The sequence below is a fragment of the Cheilinus undulatus genome, linkage group 15 (assembly GCF_018320785.1).
Source record: "Cheilinus undulatus linkage group 15, ASM1832078v1, whole genome shotgun sequence".
NCBI lineage: Eukaryota > Metazoa > Chordata > Actinopteri > Labriformes > Labridae > Cheilinus > Cheilinus undulatus.
Genome location: NC_054879.1, coordinates 44,162,248 through 44,189,013, shown reverse-complemented (window position 1 = coordinate 44,189,013; position 26,766 = coordinate 44,162,248). Strand labels below are relative to the sequence as shown.

At 39.1% G+C, this 26,766-nt stretch overlaps 1 protein-coding gene across 1 annotated transcript in view; it reads left to right on the top strand.

Annotated features, from left to right (window-relative positions):
* Positions 1–17,887, top strand: part of scn1laa (sodium channel, voltage-gated, type I-like, alpha) — a 35,534-nt gene extending 17,647 nt beyond the window's left edge. Inside the window, exons 12-27 of the mRNA XM_041806597.1 lie at positions 929–1,046; positions 1,129–1,367; positions 3,040–3,213; positions 3,307–3,663; positions 3,766–4,230; positions 5,265–5,282; positions 8,646–8,775; positions 8,864–9,018; positions 9,126–9,299; positions 9,409–9,531; positions 13,508–13,777; positions 13,870–13,926; positions 15,559–15,696; positions 15,851–15,955; positions 16,064–16,334; positions 16,439–17,887. Coding sequence (XP_041662531.1) covers positions 929–1,046; positions 1,129–1,367; positions 3,040–3,213; positions 3,307–3,663; positions 3,766–4,230; positions 5,265–5,282; positions 8,646–8,775; positions 8,864–9,018; positions 9,126–9,299; positions 9,409–9,531; positions 13,508–13,777; positions 13,870–13,926; positions 15,559–15,696; positions 15,851–15,955; positions 16,064–16,334; positions 16,439–17,631 — 3,987 coding nt within the window. The 3' untranslated portion in view covers positions 17,632–17,887. The remainder of the gene's footprint in view (positions 1–928; positions 1,047–1,128; positions 1,368–3,039; positions 3,214–3,306; positions 3,664–3,765; positions 4,231–5,264; positions 5,283–8,645; positions 8,776–8,863; positions 9,019–9,125; positions 9,300–9,408; positions 9,532–13,507; positions 13,778–13,869; positions 13,927–15,558; positions 15,697–15,850; positions 15,956–16,063; positions 16,335–16,438) is intronic.
* The last annotated feature ends 8,879 nt before the right edge of the window (positions 17,888–26,766 follow it).

Here is a 26,766-nt window from a genome sequence, read left to right as displayed (position 1 = left end):
GGTGTCACATAACTAGTACTTCTTCTTCTCTTGGCTTTCGAGCAGGCTATATGCCCTGCAACAACTGGCTTCCTAACACATGACTATACAGCCAGTAGTTTGTTTTTAAGGGGGTGCTACATTAGTAGAGAGAATTACAAGGGGAAAAAATTTTAAATAATTGGCACATCAGGTTTACCTCGGTTCTAAATGTCGGGTTCGATTATTTTTCGATTAATTGCCCAGCTCTACCTTCAAGTCAGTATTTAGTAGAGTCAACTTTGGCTGCAATCACAGCTGAGTCTGTGTGGATAGGTCTTAATCAGGCTTTCTCTGTATGCTTTGGGTCATTGTCTTGCTGGAAAATTAATTCCTCACCAAAGTCAAAGTTCTCTTGCAGACTGAATAAGAGTTCCTTAAGAATTTTCCCATATTTTGCTGTGTCCATCTTACCTTCGACCTTTACAAGCCTTCCAGGGCTGACTGATGAGAAGCATCCCTACAGCATGATGCTGCCACCACCGTGCTTTACCAGTGGTGATGGTTTGTTGTGGTGATGTGCAGTGTTCAGTGACTACCAAACAAAGCACCTGTATGATGGCCAAAAAGCTCCATTTTTGGTCTCATCAGACCAAAGAACTTTCTACCACTTGATCATATATATATATATTTATCTATATCTATATATATAGATATATATATATATCTATATCTATATATAGATATAGATATATATATATATAGATATATATATATATTTGAAGCCAAATTATATTGATCATGATTGATTTATAATCATTAAAAACAGAAAAAATCCAAGTGGGTGAATACTTTTTTTTAGCACTGTGCTTCACGCTGCATTTTTGGTTGTAGCGATTGTGTAGACATGGTTGCACATTACCTACTTTTATGGCACAGTTGCATCTTTGACAGTGTTCTCTATCTGCAGGCTGACACCACTGACACCGGTGGAGGACTAAACCCAGAGTGTATGGACTTCCTTGAGGGTCCGGAGACCAGACAGAGAGCACAAAGTGTAGCTAGTGTCATAACAAGCACAATGGAAGGTAGGTGCTATGCAGCATAGCATGCATACTAGATATTTTGTTGAAACTTTGATTTTAAAAGATACATTTTTGATTTGTTCAGAGCTCGAAGAGTCAAGGCAGAAGTGTCCTCCTTGCTGGTATGATTTTGCCCACACCTTTCTCATCTGGGAATGTTGTCCAACATGGTTGAAGATCAAGAAGTTTATTAACCTCATGGTAATGGATCCATTTGCTGACCTGACCATCACCATCTGCATTGCTGTCAACACGTTGTTTATGGCTATGGAGCATCAACCAATGAAACCAGGATTCTCTGAGATGCTGAGTGTAGGCAATCAGGTGAGAGGGTTGTACACTAGAATGGTTAAAGTAAAAATGTAATTTTTGCATTTGTCAGTGTCTAATATCATAAATCCTTAAATGATAACCTGTAGTTAATTAGAGACCAGCAGCCTGGTACAAGTTATGTCCAAAGTTATGCATGAAGTCCATGTTAAATGATGTAACTAGTTAAATTTTGTGACCCTGCTGGTCTGGTGTGTGTTGATACGTATTCCAGCATGTTTTGAGCAGTGAAGCAGTCACTTCCAGTTCAAAATGAATAGAGTGAATTTTTGCTAGTGTCAGCAGGCCATGTGCACTGGTGCTAGCTGCACATGACGTTGACGTTGCATGTTTCAGCACTTCATACAGATTTAAAAGCCGTCTAAGTGTTGAAGCTGCAGCCAACATTTTACAGATAATTAGGTGTTAAAAGTGCAGCTTATACAACATGTTTTGCAGTACAAATGGCTCATTTTAATTGTGAATGCATGTCATTGTTGCTGCAGAACCCAAGAGATCATTTAAATGTTATGAGAGCACGACGTCTTGATTTTGCTCTCAGATTTTGCTTGAAACTTTCCTGTCTGTGTTCAACACTGCCTATTTGTGCCTATGTTTTCTCTCTTTGTGCTTGAATTTCTGCTTACTCTTAAATCTTGCTTTCTCACGTTTACACGCACTCCTTCTCAAACCATTCTCCTCTCGTTCGGGTTGCTTCTGCATGCTTGTGAAACTGCCAGTCTTTAAGATTTTTCTCCACTTGCTCAGAACTTTCTCTGCATTGGATCAAAGCTTGCTCAGCATGTGCACAAAACTTCTATAGGCTTACAAAATGTTCTCTACCCGCACTCAAAAACTTTCTCTGCATATTTACAAAACTTTCTCTGTGGCTTAAAAATTTCTCTAAAACTTTCTGCACACGCTCAAAACTTCCTCTGCATCTGCACTAAACTTTCTCTCCACATGCTCAAAACTTTCTCTACACACAGTAAAACCTTCTCTGCTTTTTTTTTACGAAACTTTCTCTTTGCGTTTTCAAAACTTCTCCTGCTTCCGCACTAAACTTTCTCTCCACATGCTCGAAAACTTTCTCTGCATGCAATCAAAACCGTCTCTGCATGCGTACTTAACTTTGTCGTTGTGTTTTTAAAACATCCTCTGCATCCAGACTAAACTGTCTTTCCACATGCTTGAAAACTTTCTCTGCACACATATCAAGCTCTCTCTGCATGCAGTCAAAACCTTCTCTGCATGTGCACAAAAGCTTTTCTGCATGTGTACGAAACTTTCTCTGTGCATTGTCAAAACTACCTCTGCATCCACACTAAACTTTCTCTGTTCATGCTGCAGACTTTCTCTGCACATGCTGCAAACTTTCTCTGCAAATGCGGTAAACTTTCTCTGCACACACCCAGAAATTACGCTGTGTTTTCAAAACTTCCTCTGTGTCTACAATAAACTTCCCTGCATTGTTTTTCTATCAATAATGAATAGTAACATGTTCATTTTCCCCACTTAAATGAACAATTACACTCCCCAGACAAGAGAATTTGAAATAAATTCCTTTCATAACTCATAACACCAGCCTACTTTGTAGAAAGACCTGGTACCTTCTGTGGTGAAGTAAATAAAGGACCCTGTAATTATTCGAACATTTATGGTGAATCTGTTTTTATTCCAACCACAGGTATTCACTGCAATCTTCACAGCAGAAATGGTCCTTAAAATCATTGCCATGGACCCATATTATTACTTCCAGAAGGGATGGAATATTTTTGATGCAATCATTGTCAGCTTAAGCTTGATGGAGCTTTTTTTGGCAAAACAGGGCGGGATGTCTGTCCTGAGGTCGTTCAGATTGGTAGGTTTAAATATGGGTGTCATCACCAATATTTTCACGTGTATTTTGAGTTTTGAAACCTGTGAAATAACTTTTTTTTTTTCTTTTTTACAGCTGCGAGTATTTAAGCTGGCCAAATCCTGGCCCACTCTCAACACCCTTATCAAAATCATTGGTAACTCTGTGGGGGCATTGGGCAACCTGACGCTGGTGCTGGCCATTATCGTGTTCATCTTTGCCGTGGTGGGCATGCAGCTGTTTGGAAAGAACTACAAGGACTGTGTGTGTAAAATCTCTGCAGACTGCACTCTGCCCCGATGGCACATGAATGACTTCTTCCATTCATTCCTCATTGTGTTCCGAGTGCTTTGTGGAGAGTGGATAGAGACCATGTGGGACTGCATGGAGGTGTCCGGGACGACCATGTGCATCATTGTGTACATGATGGTCATGGTTATTGGAAACCTTGTGGTACATTATAATCTTTTATGGTCAATTCATGACGTCAGCTTGTCCAACAATTCTTCATGTGCTTTGCTAATGTAATCTTAAAGTTGTGTTTTTATCTAAAAGGTTCTGAATCTGTTCCTGGCCCTGCTGCTGAGTTCATTCAGTGCTGACAAACTGGAAGCAAATGAAGAAGACCCAGAGATGAACAATCTGACGATAGCCATCGGACGGATTCAAAACGGCATCGCCTACGCCAAGTCGGCGCTTCGAAGTCACTACAGCCGCTGTTGTCTCAGGTATACAAAGAAAGGAAAGGGTGAGGACAAATCTCTGGAGGAGCTGCAGAAATCTTTGGGGCCGAACGGCGTCCCCAACCACACCATTAAAGACTTCCCCAGGAATGGAAATGCGGATGTTACCGGAGTGGACAAAAATGGAGACAAGTACATAGTGATCAGTAAAAGCGATGATTCTATCATGTCTTTCATCAACAATCCCAGTCTGACTGTGACTGTCCCCATCGCTGTGGGCGAGTCGGACTTTGAAAACCTAAACACAGAAGATTTCAGCAGCCTCTCATCAGATGCAGTTGTATGCCGCGTGGTAAGGAACGCTTTATTTTAGCTCTACATCACAAGTAGTGTCACATTTGTCATATTTGTTGTTATATTTAGGGTGGTATCTTTCATTGAAGCGCTTTTACCCCAGCCCAGTCTTACTCAACCCTGCTCAACCAAAGGGCCAAATTGTTGAAAAATTCCTTCGCAATCTAAATGGTGAAAAGCAGCAAAAATGGGTTGAAGTGGTAATAAAGATAAGTTAACTCATTGAGTGCCAGTCCTTTTATAAAATGGAAAGTGGCTTGTGCCAGCGTTTTTGGCTATTTTGAGTCATCTTTCAAGACCCACAGAATATTTTGTACTGTGACTCTGAAAACACCAAATAGCTCAAATGAAAGAAGAAACTCTCTATTTCATTATGGAAAAATAATGTTTGTTTGCACCTTATTCTGTTCTTGATTTAACTGAAGTTGAATAGAGGCTAGTTTCACCAAAAAGACCACTTTTTTTCTAGAAAGCTGAGAAAAATGCATTTTTGTGAAAGAGAGTCTGTCAAGCAAAACAGTGATTTGAATGTTATAGTTTTGCCCTCAATGACATAAAAGGCATCTGAAAATTGTATTACAAATGTTATTTCATTGTAAAATTGATAACAATGCTTCCAGTCACTGTCATGCCATTCACACTCTGGAATTGGACGGCCTCCACGTGACCCCCCTATACGCCCACGTCCTCTCGTGCTTGTGTGTCCCCTGGCACTGCCTGTGAATTATAGAAGTAATATAATATATGATATGTTATATATATATAAAATATAATCTATAATATAGAATTTTTTTGTCCTTACCTCTTTTTCTGCTAACAGACAGTGTTGCAGAACTGTATGGGGCTTGTTCTTCTCTCAAGTCTGCTTCTGAAATCACAGAGCAGGAGCGCATGGGTGATGGTTTCATTCGATAAATTTGGCTGAATAATCAGTGGGTTCCTAACGTTAACCTACCTTCATCGCTCTGGGGTGGAGAACAAGATCCGCTTCGCTCACTCAGCAGCCATTCCTCAGAGTCTGGGTCGGAAAAGTCTGTCTCTGAAGTGTCGTCGCTGTATGCATCCAGCTGGCGAGAGGCTGCCTTATTTCTCCGAGACCTTGCGGCATTCTTTAGCCTCTTGGCCGGCATAGGCAGATGAATGAAAGTGCTGATCCCTGGATTCGCTGTCGTTAAGTTCAGTGTCGTTTCAGTGAGTAAGCGATTTCTCAGGCAAACGTTTAAAGTTTCTTCCAGCGTCTATTTTAGAACTTTTAGCTCAGATTATCTCCATAACGATCGCTCTGCTCTTTGACCCCAGGGTCTCCACCTCTGATCTCTGTGGCTTTGATCTACCGTGGCTTCTGACTGTAGTGTTCCGACTACGTATCCCAGAAGCCCTAAAATTACTCACAGGGAGCGTGAGAGCGCCCCCTTGTGCCAGCCGCTGAAAAAACACTTTGACATATATATACATCAATGGCAAACATTGAGTTAAAGGTGGCAAAAATGGTGAAAAAAAGGCTAAAAAGTGGCAAAAACTGGTTGAAAAGTGACAAAAACGGGGAAAGTGGCAAAAAAGGTAGAAAGCGGCAAAAATGAGTGAGAATTGACTAAAATGAGCTAAAAGCAGCAAAAAGTGGGAAAAGTGGGCAAAAAGCAGCAGAGAGTGGCAAAAATGGTCCAAAAACTGGCAAAAATGGGTCAAAAGGGGCAAAGCAGGCATAAAATGGCAAAAACTGGGGGAAAAGTTACCAAATAGGTAGAAAAAGTGGCAGAATAAGGGCAGAAAGTGGCAGAAATGGGTGAGAAGTGACAAAAAAATGAGTTACAGGTTGCAAAAATGATGCCCAAGTTTCCCTTTTTTAAGGTTTTGTGGGGTTATAATGATTCAAATTAAGACATAAAATAGCCACATGTGGTTTTAGAGCCTCGCGTTTAGGATCACTGCCCCAGCCTGACAAAGAGGAGAAAGCATGACGTCATATTGCCCCTAAAGACCCAATACCCTTTAAACATGGAGAGACCATACAGGCAGGAAAATACTGGCATGCAAAATTACATTACATACTATTTAAGTCTAAGTGCTTTAGAGCTAAATCCTCTTCTAAAGAGGGGAGAAGAGCACACAGAGGAAATGCGAGAAGGAAATACTGACTTAAAGAGGACTGTAGCATTGCTATTGTTGATATTTACTTCTTATGTACTCTGATTTGTCTTTTTTTCCACTTTTGAGTAGATTGTCTACTGACAATATTATATAAATGGATTTGTCCCCCAGCAAAAACTGTTTTTAAAAGAATTTCTAAATCCCAATGAATTATTTGATTCTCTTTCTTTTACTTGATTCTTTCTTTTTCTGGGGTAAAAAAACCTCTAGTGGATTTTGCACCAATAAAAACATCCTTGCACTACAATGGTGCATTTCCCAAATCCAGAACCCATTGACTCTAGTGCTCACAGCATTTCGCAGTAACATGCTTACTTCATTCCCTGCACTGCATTAGCTGGTCCCAGGGCAGCCCAGCGCTCGTGCATCCTCCAGGAAGGCATTCAGTCTGTACTCATCCACCAGCTATTAGCAGACACACCCTGTGAAAGCCATACAACAACAGTCTGAAGTAGAGACCATGTTGCTACTGTACAGCACTTCCAGCCTTCTAATATTCTTAGTCTTTTATGCCTTATCAAATATGTTTGTTTAAATTTTTTTTTTTACAAAAACAAGAAACAAGTTGTGTGCATAGTTTGCTTGCCTCTAAATAGCAAACACATGAAAATGCAGCCGTACTATCAGTGAATAACTAACATGCACTCATGGACAAAACTGTTGAAAGAAATACCCACAATGGTCACTGAAATAGCTTAAAATGGACACAATTAAAAATAACTGTAAATTAATAAAATTAATTCATGAAAATCAGACATTGCTTTTGAATTTATGTTCAACAGAATTATTAAAAATACTAATGAAAGTTGTCGAGACAAAATTGATGGTACCACTACGACGTACTGAGTAGTGTGACAGTTAAAAAAGAGAAAATATAGGGATCGTAAGTCATAATTAAGAGATACAAAGTCGAAATTTTGATATATAAATAATTATGAGTTTGTATCTAATAATTTTTGATCACATAATCATGAGTTTTTATCTCATAATCACAACTTTTTATTTTATACACCTTTCTCTCACAATGATGACCTTTTATCTTATAATTAGGATGTTTTATCTTGTATATTTTTATCTCATAATTATGACTTTTTAATCTTATAGTTAGGACGTTTTATCTTGTATATTTTTATCTGATAATGTTGACTTTTTATCTTATAATTAGGATGTTTTTTTTTAAAGATTTATTTTTGGCCTTTTTGCCTTTATTTTGATAGGACAGTGGATAGAGTCGGAAACAGGGGAGAGAGCGGGGAGAGACATGCAGGAAATAGTGCCACGGGCCGGATTCGAACCCGGGTCGCCCGCGCACATGGCATGCGCCCCAACCACTCGACTACCGGCGCGCCATAATTAGGATGTTTTATCTTGTATATTTTTATCTCATAATCATGGCCTTTTATCTTATAATTAGGATGTTTTATCTTGTATATTTTTATCTCATAATTATTGCTTTTTATCTTATAATAAGACTTGAACCTCTCTTTCACAATTTGAGCCCGATGAATCCTGGCATTGTCATCTTGGAATATGCCCGTCCCATTAGGGAAGAAAAAATCCATTGATGGAGTAACCTGGTCATTCAGTATATTCAGGTAGTCAGCTGGCCTCATTCTTTGGGCACATAATGTTGCTGAACCTAGACCTGACCAACTGCAGCAACCCCAGATCATAGCACTGCCCCCACAGGCTTGTACAGTAGGCACTAGGCATGATGGGTGCATCACTTCACCTGCCTCTCTTCTTACCCTGATGCGCCCAGCACTCTGGAACAGGGTAAATCTGGACTCATCAGACCACATGACCTTCTTCCATTCCTCCAGAGTCCAATCTTTATGCTCCATAGCAAACTGAAGCCTTCTTTTCCAGTTGCCAATGATTTGACCCTTCTTAAACAGACTAACATCTTTTCCACGACCACAGGATGTGTCTTTCGACATGGTTGTTTAAGAAATGAGAAGTTATTCATTGCATCAGCTGGGGTTAGTTAATTTGTTGCCAGCTGAAAGATAATCGCCCATGCAGTAATTATCAATTAGGAGGCTCGTGTGTATTTGCTTAGTTAAATCCAGGTGGCGACTTTTTTTTTGGCCAGGCAGTGTAGTTATTTGATGAAAAATAACTTGTCTAAATGATAGTTCTAACCATTAGTTGATTTGTTTTAAATACCTATTTTAAAGTAAGACTGGTATGTTTCGTGTCATGTTTCTGTTATATTCTCTTACCTTGCTCTGTTTTTCTTATCTGCAGCCTGTCGACGACGATGGTCAGTTTAGCTCCTCAGAAGGCAGCACAGTGGACGGGATGGCAGGGGCAGAAGGAGAGTCAGAAGACGCCGAACTGGAAGAAGCCATGGACCCTGATTCTTGCTTTCCTGAAGGTAAACACCAGTACAACCAGTGCTTCCTGCAATCTGAAACTTTATGTCATCCTAATAACTCACAATTCCCCCTCTTCCCCCCCCCCAGGCTGTGTGCAAAAGTACAAGTGCTGTCAAGTAAACGTAGAAAAGGGTTGGTGGAAGATGTGGTGGACACTTAGAAAGACATGTTTCCGGATTGTGGAGCACAACTGGTTTGAGAGCTTTATCATCTTCATGATCTTGCTCAGCAGTGGAGCGCTGGTGTGTGCATTAGAAAGGTTTTTTTTAACATATCTTGCAACTCCTATGTATTTGCAAAGCCTCTTTTATTTATTTCTGACTTAATCTCTCATTTTCTCCACATGTAGGCATTTGAAGATGTCTACATTGAAAAGAGGAAGACCGTTAAAACGGTGTTGGAGTTTGCTGATAAAATCTTCACCTACATCTTCATCCTGGAGATGCTGCTGAAATGGGTTGCATATGGATTCGCCAAGTATTTCACCAATGCCTGGTGCTGGCTGGATTTCCTCATTGTTGATGTAGGCCTCTGCTTTCTCATAAACACTTTATTTTAAGAGAAGAGTCTGAAAATGCTCTTCTAAGATGCAACATGCCTGTGACCTAATGTGCGTCTTTATTGTGTTCCAGGTCTCCCTGGTCAGTTTAGTTGCCAATTCCATGAACTACTCTGATCTCGGTCCCATCAAGTCTCTAAGAACACTTCGAGCTCTGAGGCCGTTGAGAGCCTTGTCGCGGTTCGAAGGAATGAGGGTAAGATTACCCTGCTAGGTACTTTCCATTACATTGTTCAGAAAACCGACTGCATCTGCACCCAAAAGCAGTACAAAGCTTCAATACTTTATTACACCCGTTAACATGATCCCCCAAGTTGCATGTACATGAAGCATTCCTCCTTTTCCCTTATCCTCTTCTCCAGCTGTTATTTTGGGGTTGAATAACAAAGATGTTCAGTTTGTTTGAACTTTGGTCTTTTATACAGTTTACTATTCCCACATGAAACTTACATTTGAGATGGCTGCCCAGGTATATTCATGGCCATCAAATATATTCCTCAAACTTTTTTTACATCAAATCAGTGATACTCAACCCGCGGCTCTCAAAACTCAAACAGTTCTATGAATGCCTCTACCATCCACTTACTAACATGGGACGAAGCAGAACCAATGCAAAAGTGTCTTGGCAAGTTTCTGAAGTGACCCAATAGTAGTTTTCACCCTGAGAGCTCATGTTGTGTAAATATGAATTGTCCATAAGACCTTCTATGCACCCATGAGTGTGCTGGTCCTGTAACCAGGCAGACAGAAGTGTTTGCTATCTTGTGGTTTAGACCAGTGGTTCTCAACTGGTTGGTCGGGACAGTTTTCCAATGTCCCTCAAAGCTGATTTGTCCTGTCACTTTCTGACCGGGCCTAAACGGTTCAGATGGGAGCTTTGGAAGATGGCAAGGCTAGGATCCTTCCTTGGCTTTGAGAAACAGCTAATCAATCAAGATGAAGGCTGACAAGGTAAAAACATGAAACACTGGAAAAGCAGCAAAGGCACAAGATGGAAATGTAATCAGTTAAAGAGTAAAGCATTAAAAATCATGGGTAACACAAAGAACTACTACAAAAACTTTCAAATGAAAACTTACCAAGGCTGACATGACAGAGATGAGCAGCATTTCTTAAAATCTCTAGATATTAACTCCTAGAACCCAGCAATAATCTTCTTAGTGTGACAGTTAAATCTAGATCTTGACAAAACTGGTAAAACTTACTTGTTATTATGAGAAAGCCGGTGCTATAATCCTGACACAACAAGATAAACAGGTCCAGATCTTGAGAAAAAAGCCAAACTGTATTTATTAACACAGGAAAAGTTAACTTTAAATTATATGTGAATGAAAAACTAACAGTGGTATCAACCTTTCTATTGCCTTTCTACTGTTAAGCAAGAAAGTGCAAATGCCTATTTCCATATTTTTAATTTTTTTATGGCTCTGTCCGTATACTGACTGACTGACTGACTGACTGACTGAGTGATGCTTTTGTATGAGCCATGTAATACAGAGTTGCGTTTGCTTGGACTGAATGCTGACACGTAATGGTTGCCTCCACTTTGTTAACTAGAGCCATACATGCAGAGTTGCTTTATGGGCGGGGTTTACTAGTGCTGAAAGTCCTCTAATGGATGCCTCCACTGCTCTAAATGCTCAGATATAGCTTTAGCCTCTGTTTCACTAGAACTGGGCCACATTTATGTATAACAAAGAATAAGACAACTCTATAAGCTTTTCATGTTGGGAAAGATGTTTTTACTCCTCTGCTGACCTGCTTTGGCATGATTATGTGATAGTTGAGGGGGGAAAGGTAACTTCTTGTTTCAATGCTTGTGTACAACAGCTGCTCATGTAGCGATTAGCTCTGACTAAGTCACAGCAGCACTTAAGTCAAAACTGGACATTTCTTTATTAAAACAAGTGAAGACAGCAACACTAAAAGCTTTCTGTAACAGTAATGGTGTTTTTTGCTCATCTGCCATACCGCTTCAGTGTGAGTGTGTGATAGGTAAAAGGGGAAAGGGGTATTTGTATTTATGGCTGCTAGCCGAATGTTAGCAGACCAACACATTTCTTCATCACAGTTAGCGCTGAGAGCAACACGGAAGAGTGACAGAACCCCCCCAGCATGATTATGTGATAGTTACGGGGAAACGGTTAGTTTTTGTAAACAGCTAATGAGTTGTTGTGCCCCAGCTAATGACTCTAGCAGGCCTGCTAGTTATTAGCTGGGACTGAGCCGCAGCAGAGCTCTGTTTGAACCAGACGTCATGAGCAACACTGAAAGCTTTCTGTGACAGAAAAAAATGTTCTCGCTCTACACCCGGTCTGTTTCGGCATGGCTTTTCGATCATGGCGGTGGACTTGTCCATGTTGTCTGCTGTTAGCTGTTAGCTTGGATGTCGCTGTAAGACCGCTGCTGTTTACTCCAACCTGGACCACTGTTCTTTTTAAATCCAAAGCACAGAGCCAATTTTTCTATCATGAGCTCCTGTCCCCCTGTCACTCTTTCTCCTATTGTCCCTTTATCTTTGACCGTTCGTCTTTCACACAGTAGCGTCGGCTGCTCTCCTCTCCTCCTCATCTGCTTTCAAGTGACATACACAAACGCGACGCACACGCACACACCTACACTGAAATGTACGCTAACATGTCAGTAGTGTAGACTCAAGGCTTCTGTCTGTTGAGGGAAAAAGTTTCAGAATACCGGAGGATAAACAGCAGAATTTTCTCCTCTAAAAGCTCCTCTCTTACCACGAAAGACCAGCGCATAAGTGCTGTGTGTGTGCGCTCCTGCTGTGTATGTCTGTGTCACCCGCCTGAGCCAGGAGCGTGCGCTTTGTAAAAAAAAACATTTGGTAAATATTCTTTTTACTACTATATGTTTATGGGGACCAAATGTTAAAATCTCTGCATTTGCGTTGTGAAGAGAACGCTACTTTAACATTTGGCACGTCTTTATTGGCAGGGAATATGATAAATGTGCTATTTATAGATAATTAACGGATATAAAAAAGGATAGGAACACTAAAGTTGACATTCAGCTTAATTTTAAGTGTATAAAAACCCTTACATACCTGTCTGAGGAGAATTAGAAATGTTCATGAAACCTGCTGCAGTTTTTTTTTAATTTTAGAATAAGCACTTAAATAAAAGTTAGTGATTTAATTTTAGTATAAACTTAATACCATTAAAGACTTATATCGGAAAAAAAAATTAATCTCCAGTGACATTGTCTGTCTCTGTCAGTGAAGTCCTGACACATGTCTCTGTAGTTTTTCATATGTACACAGAAAAGATCTTTATTAAGAGGAGAGAAAGAGAGAGAGAGAGAGAGAGGATAGCATGTAGCTATGTACATTTAAGACGCCACAATAAATTTGGCTCAAAAGATAACAATAATGACAAAATCCCTCTGCCAGTCAGGTATTTCAACAGGCATCCTAGATAGTTGCCGTCAGCCATATACTAGGTTTTTACCTAGTCTTGTTATTAAAACAAACAGAAAAAAGTTTGTAATTCAACTGCAGTGTTTTCTTTTCTGTGTTTTCTTTGGCTAAACACTGTTTGAGGACTTATGTAACTGCAGGGGGAGGGTTACCGGCTGCTAAAATCAATATAGCATGTTTCGATTAGTTACTCTCATATTGTGGTGGTCTAGATTTACAGCACTGTGAAGATGATGATGGTCTTTCCTCACGTGGTAGCCAGTGTGTTCCCTTATTTGCATGAACAGCTTCTCATGTGCATTATCTTCGCTACTTTAGCCTTCTTTTTAATTTCACTGTTTTGGATTTTGTTTTTTGGGTTCTTTAACATGATTTCTTCATGTTTTATTTATGTTTCTGTTTACAGTAAGCAAAATTTGTGGTGTCATCCTGCCTCTACAAGGTGTTCTGTTTCAATGTTTCTCTAAAATCTAGCTTTAATCCCATAAAAAATACTCTCAGATAAAGTGCCTTTTCCCTGCCTCTTTTCCTGAATCTTTTCCCACCTTGACCATGCAGTTTTCATTGTATTTGAGCTTTGGTGTTCGTCATAGCTGTACTGAGCTCATGGCTCTGAAACATTCACTCTTGTGTTTTCCTGTTTTTACCACCACTACAGTATACAGTGTCATGCATCACATCTGTGATGATCTTTCTGCTGTAAACATGGGTTGTGTGTTTTTATCTGTCTGCACAGGTGGTTGTCAACGCCCTACTGGGAGCAATTCCTTCCATTTTCAACGTGTTGCTGGTTTGTCTCATCTTCTGGCTCATCTTCAGCATCATGGGAGTCAACATGTTTGCTGGGAAGTTCTACCGCTGCGTTAATAAAACTAACGATGAGATTTTTCCTGTGGACATTGTGGCAAATAGGTCACAGTGTCTTAGCCGTAATGACAGTCGCTGGAGGAATGTCAAAATCAACTTTGACAATGTTGGCTACGGCTATCTTGCATTGCTTCAGGTGGTAAGTGTGAGAAATATCCGTAAGCTCTAGTTTCACGGTCAGTTATAAATACTTGGAAGTTTCTTTAATTGGATGTTCTTCATTTTGTACAGGCTACATTCAAAGGATGGACAGATATCATGTATGCTGCTGTGGACTCTCGAAACAATGTAAAAATATATTATTGACTCATCTTGTTCATCGTATTTTAATAATCTCTCTTATTAATCAATAAGCATGAGATTTGTGTGATATTAAACCATATTTATAGTACTATGAAATCTTTTTTACATATAGCCTGTATTTCTCTTCTCTTTACCTAACCTTACATATATGGAAGTATTAAAATGCTGAAAATCCATGAAATTAGACTTCAAAAATGCGTTATGCTATTAAGAGGCAAAATACAAAGCTAATTGTTACAAAAAGGGAATTGTCTTTTTATTATTACCATAGTCCTCTGTAAAACATTGCTATCAGATCACAGCTTAGAAAAATTAAGTGGTTAATTGTATTGTAGTTTCAGTTTTTTAGGTTGAATTTGGTGGAAATATAATGTGAATATCATTGCACACATCAAACTTCAGCAGGGCAAAGCAGATCAGGGAGTTATAGCTAACCCAACACGCCAGATCGACTGTTTCAAATATCCGTTGCATGGAAATATTTCATTCAGCTGGTAAAGCTCCCATAGAAGGCATTTGGGAAGGGCAGGACTTTTCAGAAAATTCAAAGAAGGTAATTGGGGGAATGTTCTGTCTGTAACATTCATGACGAACCAATCAGAGCAAAGAGATAAAATGACATTGTATGCATGCGCTTCTCTTTAGCTGTCAGGTTACCGCTGCCTTAGATCGTTGATGGCGGAGCTTCTCGTTGATTAAAATTGATGCCAGGGCCGACTGGGAGACGTGCAAATGCGTCATCTCTGCCAAGACAAGCTGATGGTGTGGCTCTTTTGTTTTGTTTTAGAAAGAAATGTGGCCCAGTGTCGATTAAACTTCCACTTAGCTAATAGCTGTCAGCAGCTGTTGGCTTCACCAGCAAAACCCACCCATAATGGCCTCAAACCCATGCAGAAGTACACCAGGATAAGAGCCAAAACATCCAGTGTTGCTCTTTGTCCTTGTTTTGATAAAGAAATGTCCACTTCTGACAAAACTGCCACTGTGGCTAAGTCCGAGCTACTCACTCCACTGGCAGGCCTTGTATACAACCACTCACACAACAACTTACCCTTTCCCTGTAACTTTCACAAATTCATGCTAAAGCAGGTCAGTAATTTCCAACCCTGGATTGATGGCATTACCTTGCAAAGCTAACGGATTGGCCAGATTCCATGTCTGTCATCAGACAGATCCATCATGCAAAGCTTTGAGCTGATATGCTTTGTTCCAGTCAGAGAATAACCTGACTAACCGGTGCCACTTGAAAAGAAAGAGTGAGTACAGGTGCGGTTTAGTTGTAATCATTTGCGGCCAGAAAGAGATAAGTGTGCGAACATTTCTTTATTTTAAAAAAGATCAAAGAACTGTACTGAAAGCTTTCTCTGATGAAAAGATGTTTTTGAGTTTGATCAACCAACTTGCTCGCCAGAAAGTGAACGATGATAACGGCGCTCTGCCGAGCTTGCATTATGTCGTTTCCCCGGGGTGGCGCCCACCTGCAATGTTAAATGATTTGTTGCTCTCACCTCTGTGTGGCCCCGCCCTACAGAACCTTTCCTGTCCAACATACAAAGTGTGCTTAGAGACCAGTTTATGATTTTGTGTTAATATCTCCTTTATCTGTCACCATTATAGATCGATGATCAGCCAGACTACGAGGTCAACCTGAAAATGTACATGTACTTTGTTGTTTTCATCATAACTGGAGCCTTCTTCACACTTAATCTCTTTATTGGTGTCATCATTGATAATTTTAATCAACAAAAGAAAAAGATAAGTATCAAATCTGCTTTTTTGATATGCTGGTCAAACATTTTGACGTGATATTAGAATAAAAATGCTGTACTTAAACATAACTTTGAATGTTCAGCAGTGCCTGCTCCTTGAATTTGCTGTGATTTGATTTGGCCTTGTTTTCTCTCTTTACTTAGGAGGTCAAGACATCTTCATGACCGAAGAACAGAAGAAGTACTACAACGCCATGAAAAAGCTGGGGTCAAAGAAACCACAAAAACCTATCCCAAGACCATCAGTATGTAACTTAAATCAATACCAAATGCCATTTCTTCAATGGAAATCACACATTCTGTCAAAGCACTTAAGATGCATTTCTGTTTCTCCAACCTTTTTTCTATTTCAGAACAAAATTCAAGGATACATCTTTGACCTGACCACGAAACAAGCTTTTGATATTGTCATAATGGTTCTAATAGTGCTAAATATGGTGGCCATGATGGTGGAAACTGATGAGCAGTCACCAACAAAGATTGATGTTTTGTGGTGGATCAATATGATTTTCATCATCGTCTTCACTGGAGAGTGTTTGTTGAAGATGATCTCGCTTCGTCATTACTTTTTCACAAACGGATGGAATGTGTTTGACTTCATTGTGGTTATCCTTTCAATCATTGGTACGACTCTGTTTGCTGTTATTCTCATGCATGTATTCATTATTCATCTTGTCAGTATGCATTCATTATTTCTATATTTTTACATGTTGTGTTCTTCTCCTCAGGCATGTTTCTTTCAGACCTGATCGAGAAGTATTTTGTTTCGCCGACCTTGTTCAGAGTCATCCGATTGGCTCGAATTGGCCGTGTCCTCCGCCTTATTAAAAGTGCCAAAGGAATCCGCACGCTGTTATTTGCCTTGATGATGTCACTTCCTGCCTTGTTTAACATTGGGCTCCTGCTCTTCCTTGTGATGTTTATCTATGCCATTTTTGGCATGTCGAATTTTGCATACGTCAAGAGGGAAAGAGGCATCGACGATCTTTTCAACTTTGAGACGTTTGGCAGCAGCATGATCTGTTTGTTCCAGATCACCACCTCAGCAGGATGGGACGGCCTACTAGACCCGATTCTCAACAAACTCCCGGACGATTGTAACAGAACCAAGGAGCATCCTGGCAGTACTGTTGTGGGAGACTGTGGAAACCCTCCTGTGGGAATTGCCTTCTTTGTGAGCTACATCATCATCTGTTTCCTGATTGTTGTGAATATGTACATTGCAGTCATCTTGGAAAATTTTGGTGTGGCAACTGAGGAGAGTGCAGACCCCTTAAGTGAGGATGATTTTGAGATGTTTTATGAGGTCTGGGAAAGGTTTGATCCTCATGCCACACAATTCATAGAGTACAAGAAGTTGGAGGAGTTTGCAGATACTCTGGATCCACCATTGCGCATAGCAAAACCCAACAAGCTTGAACTAATCTCTATGGATCTACCAATGGTGAGTGGGGAACGCATTCACTGTCTGGACATCCTGTTTGCATTTACAAAACGTGTTCTGGGCGAGGGTGGAGAGATGGACATTTTAAGGGGCCAGATGGAGGAACGTTTCATGGCCTCCAATCCTTCCAAAGTGTCCTACGAACCCATCACCTCCACCCTCCGTCGCAAGCAGGAGGACATGTCAGCCACTGTCATTCAAAAAGCCTACAGACAGTATGCAAGCAGACATGTTGCCATTAAGTCCCCTGACTCTTCCAGTGATAACAATCAAAAGGATGGAACAATCATTGACAATGAGGATCTTGTCACAGACAGCCTCAAAAAAAATTCTAGCGCCAGTAAAAGTGAACTGACACCTCCAACGGCCCCTCAACATGCATGTAACAGCGTGACGATGAATGGAAACAACAAATATGAGAAAGACAAAAGTGAAAAGGAGGTTGTGGGCAAAGATGTCAGGGAGCAAGATATGTAAATGAGTACTGGAGATGCATCAAGGACATTTTTATTATTGACAAAATGTTTACAACCTACCAACGTGACAAGATATCCACTGGACTCCCTTCTTTTGCACGGATATCTATGCCAAACAAACCCTGCTCCCTTGAGCTTTAACAGCTCAGTAAGGCTGACTTGGGACAATTTTGGCTATTTTAGGAGCAAGGATATCTTTTAGGCTGTTGAAATGTATAAGTGTTCTTAAAGATGCATTTGTTGATGCTAAAACTTCTATTCACATGGGGGCCATTTTCCTCTGATGTCAGGGTTAAAGTTGAAGCTGTAAAGCTGTTATAATGTCCAACTTTGTGTCTGGTTTAAATAATGTAATAACAGGATGTTTAACAATCATTGTTATTTTAACAATTCAGCAGCTGGAATATTAACCTATGCATAAGATAGGAAATGAATGGGAGCCCATTTTGTCCAGTTAAAAAAGAAAAGTTTGAAAGATAGACCATTTTAAGAAAAAAATTTAAACCTAAGCATCCTAAGTTATAATTATGAGATAAAAAGTCAGAATTGTAAGATAAAAAGTCATAATTATGAGATAAAAGACAAAATTATTTGATTAGAATTAAGAATTATGAGATATAAAGTCAGAATTATGAGGTAGTGTCTGTGCCCGTGCACTACTGCTGGACATCTCATAATTATGACTTTTTGATCTCATACCTTCTACTTTTAATCTCATAATTATGGCTTTTTAATCTCATGATTATGACTTTGTCATCTCAAAATAAAAACTTTTCAATCTCATAATTATGACTTTTTAATCTCATACTTTCTATTTTTAATTTCATAATTTTCACTTTTTAATCTCAGTAATGAGTTTTTAATCTCATAATTATGTCTTGTTAATCTCAATAGTAGAGATATTTTAATCAAGAAATGATAATGTGCTTTACTATTTTTTCAGTTTTTTTGTAAATCAGTACATTTGAAAATTCATGGATAACAATAATAATTCTATTTTAGCATTAAAAATATCATTTGGGTTAAAGAGCTTCTACATATTGGTGTATTAACCATTGCAGAAACATCAAAAATGATTTTGGTAATTACCAATGCTGTTAATTTAGGGCAGCTGTGGCATAAACCTTACTTTGGTTAGGGTTAGGGTGGTCTAATAAATTTGTCAAGCACTGTACATATATTTATACATACATACAAAAAAATGAGTTGTCTTTTCAAGTTACAAATTGGAATAAAGGTTTTAAATTTACACATAAAAGTGTAAATATGAAGAATGAATATTTGAATGAAAAATGAAAATGAATATTTTTACACAGAATGCCCATTTATCTTAAGGTGTTTCTTGTCTACCTAAACAATGCCCGAGTAAAGTAATTTAAATATACAGACACCAGTATGGCATTCTTTGTATTCTTACACTGGGGCATTCCCAAGCAATGCAACTAGAAATACAAAATGTATAAATGAGCCAAAAACAAGGTAAATGCAAAAAATAAAAATAAAAAAAAAATACAGTTATATACATAGGTGATTTTTCCATTCTTAACTGTCCCACTGTACAATATTTTATGAACATAAATACAAGGTAATTTAAATTACATAGGCTGCATTTTTACAGAATCTATGATTAGAAGAAAGTAGAAATAAAAGATTTTTTTCTTTAGATAGAAGTTATGAAAAAATGACCAGCAACCGTCCTATACAATGTGGAACAATCTACCCCATGTGTAATTTAATTTATATATATAGATATATATAAATTCAATTGATCATATTTCCTGTTTTGGTTTGCCTACTAACATAAAAAAAACTGGAAGAAAGCTTAAAAATCACTCTTTCCACACGAAGTGATTTCAAAATGTGGTTCTGTTTTCATGCTGTCACATGACAAAAATAGTGCATGATTATGTCATCTCAGACTTTCATGGTTTAATGAGCACTTTAGATATATGAATTGATTTTACTGAAATTTGATGTTTTAAAGGCATAAAGTCCCCAACCTGACCATGATGTCAAAAGGAAAATGGCCGCCATGTTGATATGTTGAATTGCAGCCAGTCTGCTAACCAGTGTCTTGAATTATTATATCACTAACTGTTGTATGTCTTTACTTTTCAAGCAGGATAAACATGTTTTTGTTATTATTTAAGAGATTTTACTTTGTTTAAATGAATTTTTATACATTTTTTTACTCTTCAAAAGTTTTTTTTTTCCTTCAGGGGCGATCTTAATGAGCAGAAGTACTTTGAAGCTAATTGTGCTAACTGATGGCTTGACAAATACAAAAAAAAATGCCAGGTAGGAGTTTCTGCAGCTAATTAGAAATGTAGACATGCATGAATGTTATGGTTACGCATGTTAGCGTGTACTAGCAGGCTCTCTCTGTGTCCATCATTACACAGTACATTCACACAAATGCACAGGAATGGTTGTTTTTAAGAAACACTACCATCGCCTACAGTCCAAAGAAATTCAGCCAATCTTGTCACCATTTTTTGTATATTTCATGTGAATATGTGACAATTAGCGGACGGTGTTTGCACATCAGCTTTTGTTGAGCTGTCGAATCATTCACCTGCTTAATCCCAGTCTGCCATTTACAGCGGGGTGGAACTTCCATTAAAAACTCTTTATAAAATATGTAGTCCATTTAAGAGAAAGCTCAAGTTTGCACACTGCAACAGACCTTTACCACCTGTATGCACTTAAGATGACAGTTTGCTGAGAGAGATGATCTGTGAGATTTTTTCATTCAGGACAGCAGCAGCATCTTACCAAAATATGTGTCCTCCAAGTGTCTGCCTTTTCCTACTTTAACTGTTTCCTGTGTGTTTTTGGATGAACCCTGATGTGTATTTTGATATAATTATGAAACACTAATTATTTATGACATGCAATATAACACCAAATATATATTAGATGACCTACAGGGAGATGACTGTATAAGACATTCAGCTGCAGCTTTGAGGTTAAAAACCTAAATGTCCATGAAAATTCTCTCACTTTTTCTGCATAAGACAAATTTCATAACCTCTGATGTTTTATGAGTTTACTAAATCAACTGTTTCATTTGGAGATAGTGGAAAAAAGGGTACTTGATCTTTTATGTATTGTGTGTTTTTACATTAACTTCTCTGCTCCGCAAGTATCCCAGACGAAAGAAAGATCAGATGATTGTTGCATGTCAGGACTTGACATTACTCATCTCATGCGCCCTTGGCTGTTTTGTTACCAAGGTAACAGTCGTGTTACTTTTGTCTGACGACATTCGCCCTAATCTGTTAACATCTGTTGATCCATGTCATAGAGTATAATTCCATTCATACCAGAATGTTTTGCATGTTACTCCAACGTTCAATACTTACACTATACATTGCAAATAGCGAGAGAATGTTTTGATTACAAAGAATTTTACATCTGCCATTATTCATATGCATAATGCTTGTAGTGTAAACTGCATGCAAGACACTGCTATAACCCATTTTATTAAAATGCCAAAAGAATAAAGATTACATGTACCTCAAGTATGTGTAAAACATGAATTCATTCTGTCATTTGATATGTAGACTTTATAAATCTGGTTCCATTTTTTCTGGAGCTGGCTGTAAGAGAGGGGTTAGAGGTAGTGATTTTAACTTAGTTACCTTAATCTATGCTTTATTTTGTTTTACTGTGTTCACTGTGAATTAATCTGATTTATTTGCTACAATAGCAATGTAAACCTCATCCTCTTTGAAACCGGTAACTTGTGTTTAAATATGTCACTGGTTCTCAACCTGGGGTCAGGACCCCATTGGGGGTCGTGAGACACTGAGGTGGGGGTCACTAGATGCCTTAAAAAACTAAGAATATTTTTTAAATTACACTGTTGCCACTTGACACCAACTTTACCAAATTTAACCCTTTTTCATCACTTTTTAACTCCAATTTTAGCACAGTTTTTCCACTTGAAACCCATTTTCCATCACTTTTTTTTTTGCCTTTTTTTTGCCACTTCTGAACCAATTCTTGCCACTGTCTGCCTATCGTTGCCTCTGTTAACCTATTATTGCCTCTATCAACCACTTTTTACACCCCTTTTTTACCACATTTAACCCATGTTTGCCAGTCTATATCAATTTTTTCATCCCATTACACCTAATTTCCACCATTTTTTTTGCCCTTCAAAGCGATTCAGCCACTTTTTAATCCTCTTTTACCACTTTTTGTGCCTGTTTTTGCCACTTTAACTTTTTTATATTATTTTGTTGCTACTTTTATCTAATTTTTGCCACGTTTATACCATTTATGTTCTTTAAAAATCCAATTTCACCACCTTTTCTGCCATTTTTTGCCATTATTAACCAATTTAAGCCATTTTAATTATGTTTTTAGCAAACTTTATTTTCATTACACTACACAAATGAATAAATAAATATATTTGTTTCTTTGATTAGAGTGGATATTACTCAGGTCAAATATAAAACATAGTTTTCAAAGCTTAACTTCACAATGGACCATGGTTTTGCTGACCTCCATGGGCCCCCAGTTTAGCTGGGTCCTAGAAACCTCCCCCTTTATCCTCCCTTATGGACAGCCTTATCTGCACACGACTATTCCTGAATGTGTATGGCTATGTTCAACCACCTTCAGGTACAGCGGGGGTCCCCGGTCTCTGGCACCTTTATTTTGGGGGTCACAGGCTGAAAGGTTGAGAACCACTGATCTATGTGATACTGACCAGCGATATTTTGAAATACTGAGATAAAGTAGGTCAAAATGACTAAACTGTTGCTCAGACTGTCAGTGCAGTATGTGCATCTTAATTGAAAATGTATGCATTTTTACCCATGATGAAGTGTTCATACATCTTGAAATATAATGTGATTGAACATTCATGAATGAATGACGCATACTGGAATGTTTTTATGTGCATGTTTTTTCACAGGAAATCAAGAACTGGACCCAAGAATGTTAAACGATATATTCCTAAAGATGCACCATGCACCCTGGTATCATCAGGTGTCTTCCTCCTGGCTGCCCAGCCATGGTTTTTGCTAAAAAGATAGAATAACATAAGAGGAAGGACATGTCTTAGAAGAAGTGGACATTTGTTGGGCAAGCCTTGATGATTCTGCCTCCCAGAGATCAGCCCATGGGACTCTGAGTGTTCCAAACCTATCTAGGCTGCCTGCTGCTTCATACTAGTGAGGCTTTTCCACTAGGACTGTTAGCCACACCAAGCCATGCTGATTTGCTTTTTCATCACAAGTATGGCCGAGCCGCGCTGAGATGGTACTGCTCATGAGCAGGGCCAAAGCAAGCAAGCCCCACCTCCAAAAGCACCATGCTGACGTCAAAGCAGTTTGCGGGGTGCCATAGTGTGCGTTATGCAGTTCGCTATGGAGTTTACTCCTCGGTAGCAGCGACGACATCACGTGTTTTGTTGCTCTGATTAGCCCGTAAAGATGTGACAGACAGAACACTCATCCAATCATCCTCCAAGTTTTTTTCAAAGGCTCTGCCCTTTCCCAAACACCATCTATGGGAGGTTTTCCAAATGGATGTGTGAAACAAATCCATCTGGTGTGTCAGGTTAACTTTTTCAGGCTTTTCTGGTAAATATGTGCCCCTGGCCTGTCCACAATACCCCAAGAATCAGAAAAATCCATTCCCTACCCCCTCTCTTTCTCCACCTCTCAGAAAATGTGTGATAAAACAAGCCGTTCTCACATTTTCCCCTCATGATGTCACGCCCCCAAGTTTGTTTGGCCCTCGGCACTTGGAAGAAAGTTCCGCCCTCCCCTCCTGATCTCAGCTGGCAGCTGAGAGGAGGATCAGGAGAGCCACATCCATAAAGCCACATCCAGTTCCTGAGAGGGGCGGAGTCAGACGGCTCATTAACATTTAAAGCCACAGACACAGAAACCGCTCGTTCTGAGCAGGGCTGAATCAGAGGGATTTTTAGACATACAAAAATCCATTACTGGAGTGTTTTTTCACAGGCATGTTTTGGGGACCTCTGAGACCAATATAAACTTGTCTTGAAATGGTAAAAAATGTCCCCTTTAAAGAATTATGCACAGGAGTATAACACTGTTAGATCTTTTGTTAGCTAAAAAGAAAAAAAACATATTTCTATGACTACTAAAGAATTATTATTTCTAAAACATAAATTTCGTTGTCTGAAGACTGAATTTTCAGAGGCTAAGCTGTATATGAAGGGGTTAATCCTTGGCAGATTCAACTGTGCTCAATTGTTGTCAGTGGATAACAGTCCAATAATCCTGATGAGTTATCGTCGGACTTTTCTGGTAGCTTTCCGATGGTTGAAAAACACATTTTAAATGTATCTGAAGCACCACCCACTTTCAGAGGAATTAGGCTTTTACAGTTTTAAGCCAGATGACTCACTTATGGCTGCAAAACCACAGGCAGCGTTCATGTCATTTCAGAAGCCATAAACATTCATGCCATCAGTGTCCATTTAATGCACACTCAAACTGTAAATGCTTGAACTTATATTGATCTCTTGAGTCCCCTGGGAAGTTGAAAGCAATTTTGAATTTTAAGCAAATCTTCTTGGCTGACCATACTTAAAAACAAGCTTAAAATATTTGAGTCAAAGAAGCGTCAGAGCTGAAAACTTTCTTAATATTTTCACTTCAGCCTGGAGTTAGCCTTAGCAGGCATCTATGAAGTCTGGTGTCTGAGTGTGCTTTGTGCTGTGGCTCCTGCCGGAAACTGTCCACATCTTAAGTGGTTGGAACATTTTATTAATTATTAATAGCAGTAGAAATATTCATTAGAGTCCTACATCACTTCTACCTATTGTGGCTTCTGAATCTTGTGGGCAGTAAACAAGAGGATGATGGCGGAGTGCTGGTTCCGCCTGCTCTTTTACCTCACAGTGATGATGTGATTATCGGTGTGTGCCACACCCACTCACAGAGCTTTTGGCTCACGTGCTGTCTTCCTGTCAGCAGAACAATTGAGCTGTCTCTAAATAAATGTTTGCCAGTATGCCCTCAGAGCTCGTGGCATTACAACAGAAACAAACTGGCAATTAATGGATTTCCTCCAAAGATTCTGTTAGATCTCTGCCTATCAGCAGACAGTATTTTTTAGCCTAAAGCAGCTGTATTGACTGCAACAGGTGGGGCTACAGTTGGCCCGATTTAATGACCAGTTAATCAAGAGTGATTCTGCAGATTTTCCTCCCTGGTTGCGCAGCAACATGACATCCAGCTCCTTTGTTAAACTGCATTAGGGTGGAAGGTCGGAAGTTGGTCTGGCGTCCCCACCCCAGGAGTCTCACAAGCTGGGCAATAATATCGGTGGACATGTTAAATGTGAAAGGATGTCTTGTTTGGCTTCGGTCCTCGCCACTGGCATGCATGAAGAGGCAGGCTGGAAAACAATTTAGAGAGAAATCTGAGAATGCTACCCATAACAGCTCTGTAATTTTATTTGCTGTAGATAGATGAGAGGAAAATCCCATTAGATTAGGTAGTGGTGAGTACCATCCTACCTTCCCAGTGTGCTGATAGACAGACACACTGACTACTGACACATACACTCTTTGTATCTCGACACACTGCTTCAAGTAAAACTACTCCCTTAATAACTGGCAACAAAATGCACAAGCATCACCATTTGCAGACAACTTGTCATCATAAATACAGGAGGACTGCACTGATTCTTCGGCCAATAATGTGAAACTGTACCTTCTATAAAGTGCATGGTTTCATGTGCACTTTTGTCAACATATGGAAAACTAAATGAAAGTGTTCATTGGCAAGTGAGCTGCTTGTGTTATTGGGCATGGCTCTTTGATCAATAATGGCCTGTACAAACCACAATGGGTATAGCCATTAGAATGCTATAGCAGCATATCCCAGGGGGAACATATTCCACAGTCTTTCCTCTAATAGGTTTTCAAATGCATTCTTTGTAAGTGCAACAACACATGCAGTATTTATTGTGCTTTCCTAAGTACAACACCTTCATTATCAAGTGTCATACTTTGCATGAGTATTATTGAAAATGTGAGTTATTTAATTTGGATCAAACAATGATTACATGCATGGTTTTATTTGCTGAGTCTATTTCCTCTGCTCATTCATTTAATGAAAAATTCAAGTTCACAGCCATTTGCTAAATTGTGACACATGCGTTTACCATAGCTGCACATGCTCAGAGCTCAATACCAACCTGATTTACTCTTCCATTGATGTGTGCTGCAGAGAGTAATGATTATGTGCCAGAGTTAGTGCTAAACAGTATTTGACAAGGCATGGAAAGGTCTCTCCTGGAACAGTCGCACCCGTGCTGGACGTTGGCTGCTCCTGACATGGACTCAGCAACACAGACATCAGGAGTTCAAACTTAACAGTCAATTCATGGTGTTGCATAACACTGGGGCCCCAATTACCACCGGCTGGGTGGAAATATATTTCCACTGGGCAGGGAAAACTATGCAAAGATGTGTCAATAGGTGAGGATTTTGTTTAGATGGGCTAAAATAATTGGTACTCATGTTGCAATATTTATAAAATGCCATAATCTACAAATGGGATGCCTGTTAAAAAAAGATGATCTCGTGGGTAGATCAGGAAATCAGAATACAGCCCAACCAAGAGCCTTCTGACCACATTGATGCAACCCTGTGAGAGCAAAAACCAATACCTCAACTATTTCCATATATTCAAAGTAGGTTTAACTTTATCTTACAATGTAAAAAGTTGTTTCAGGGGCAGTAGAGTCCAAAACATACTAGATCACAAAATCATGACCCCTGTCAAAAGTCACTAGTTAATATCTTTAAGTTCCCACACAAATCACCACACCTTTTAGCTTTAGTGCCTTATCTGAATAGTAAGATTGTTTATCTGACTACAGCTACGTAACAACAATGATTACATCAGCGACAATAAAAGATAATTGTAATCATTAAATGTATAATAATAATTATTATTATTATTAGTTGTAGTGGTAGTAGTAGTTTTGCTTTATTTTTTCACTTTTTGGTATTTCATAATATGTTTTTATTTTATTTGAGTGGTAGTGAGGGTTGCAGTGTAGTGTAGCATCATTTTTATAAAGGATGATTGCGCCCTCTCGAGAAAACAGCCAGTTCAACACCACTGTAAAGATG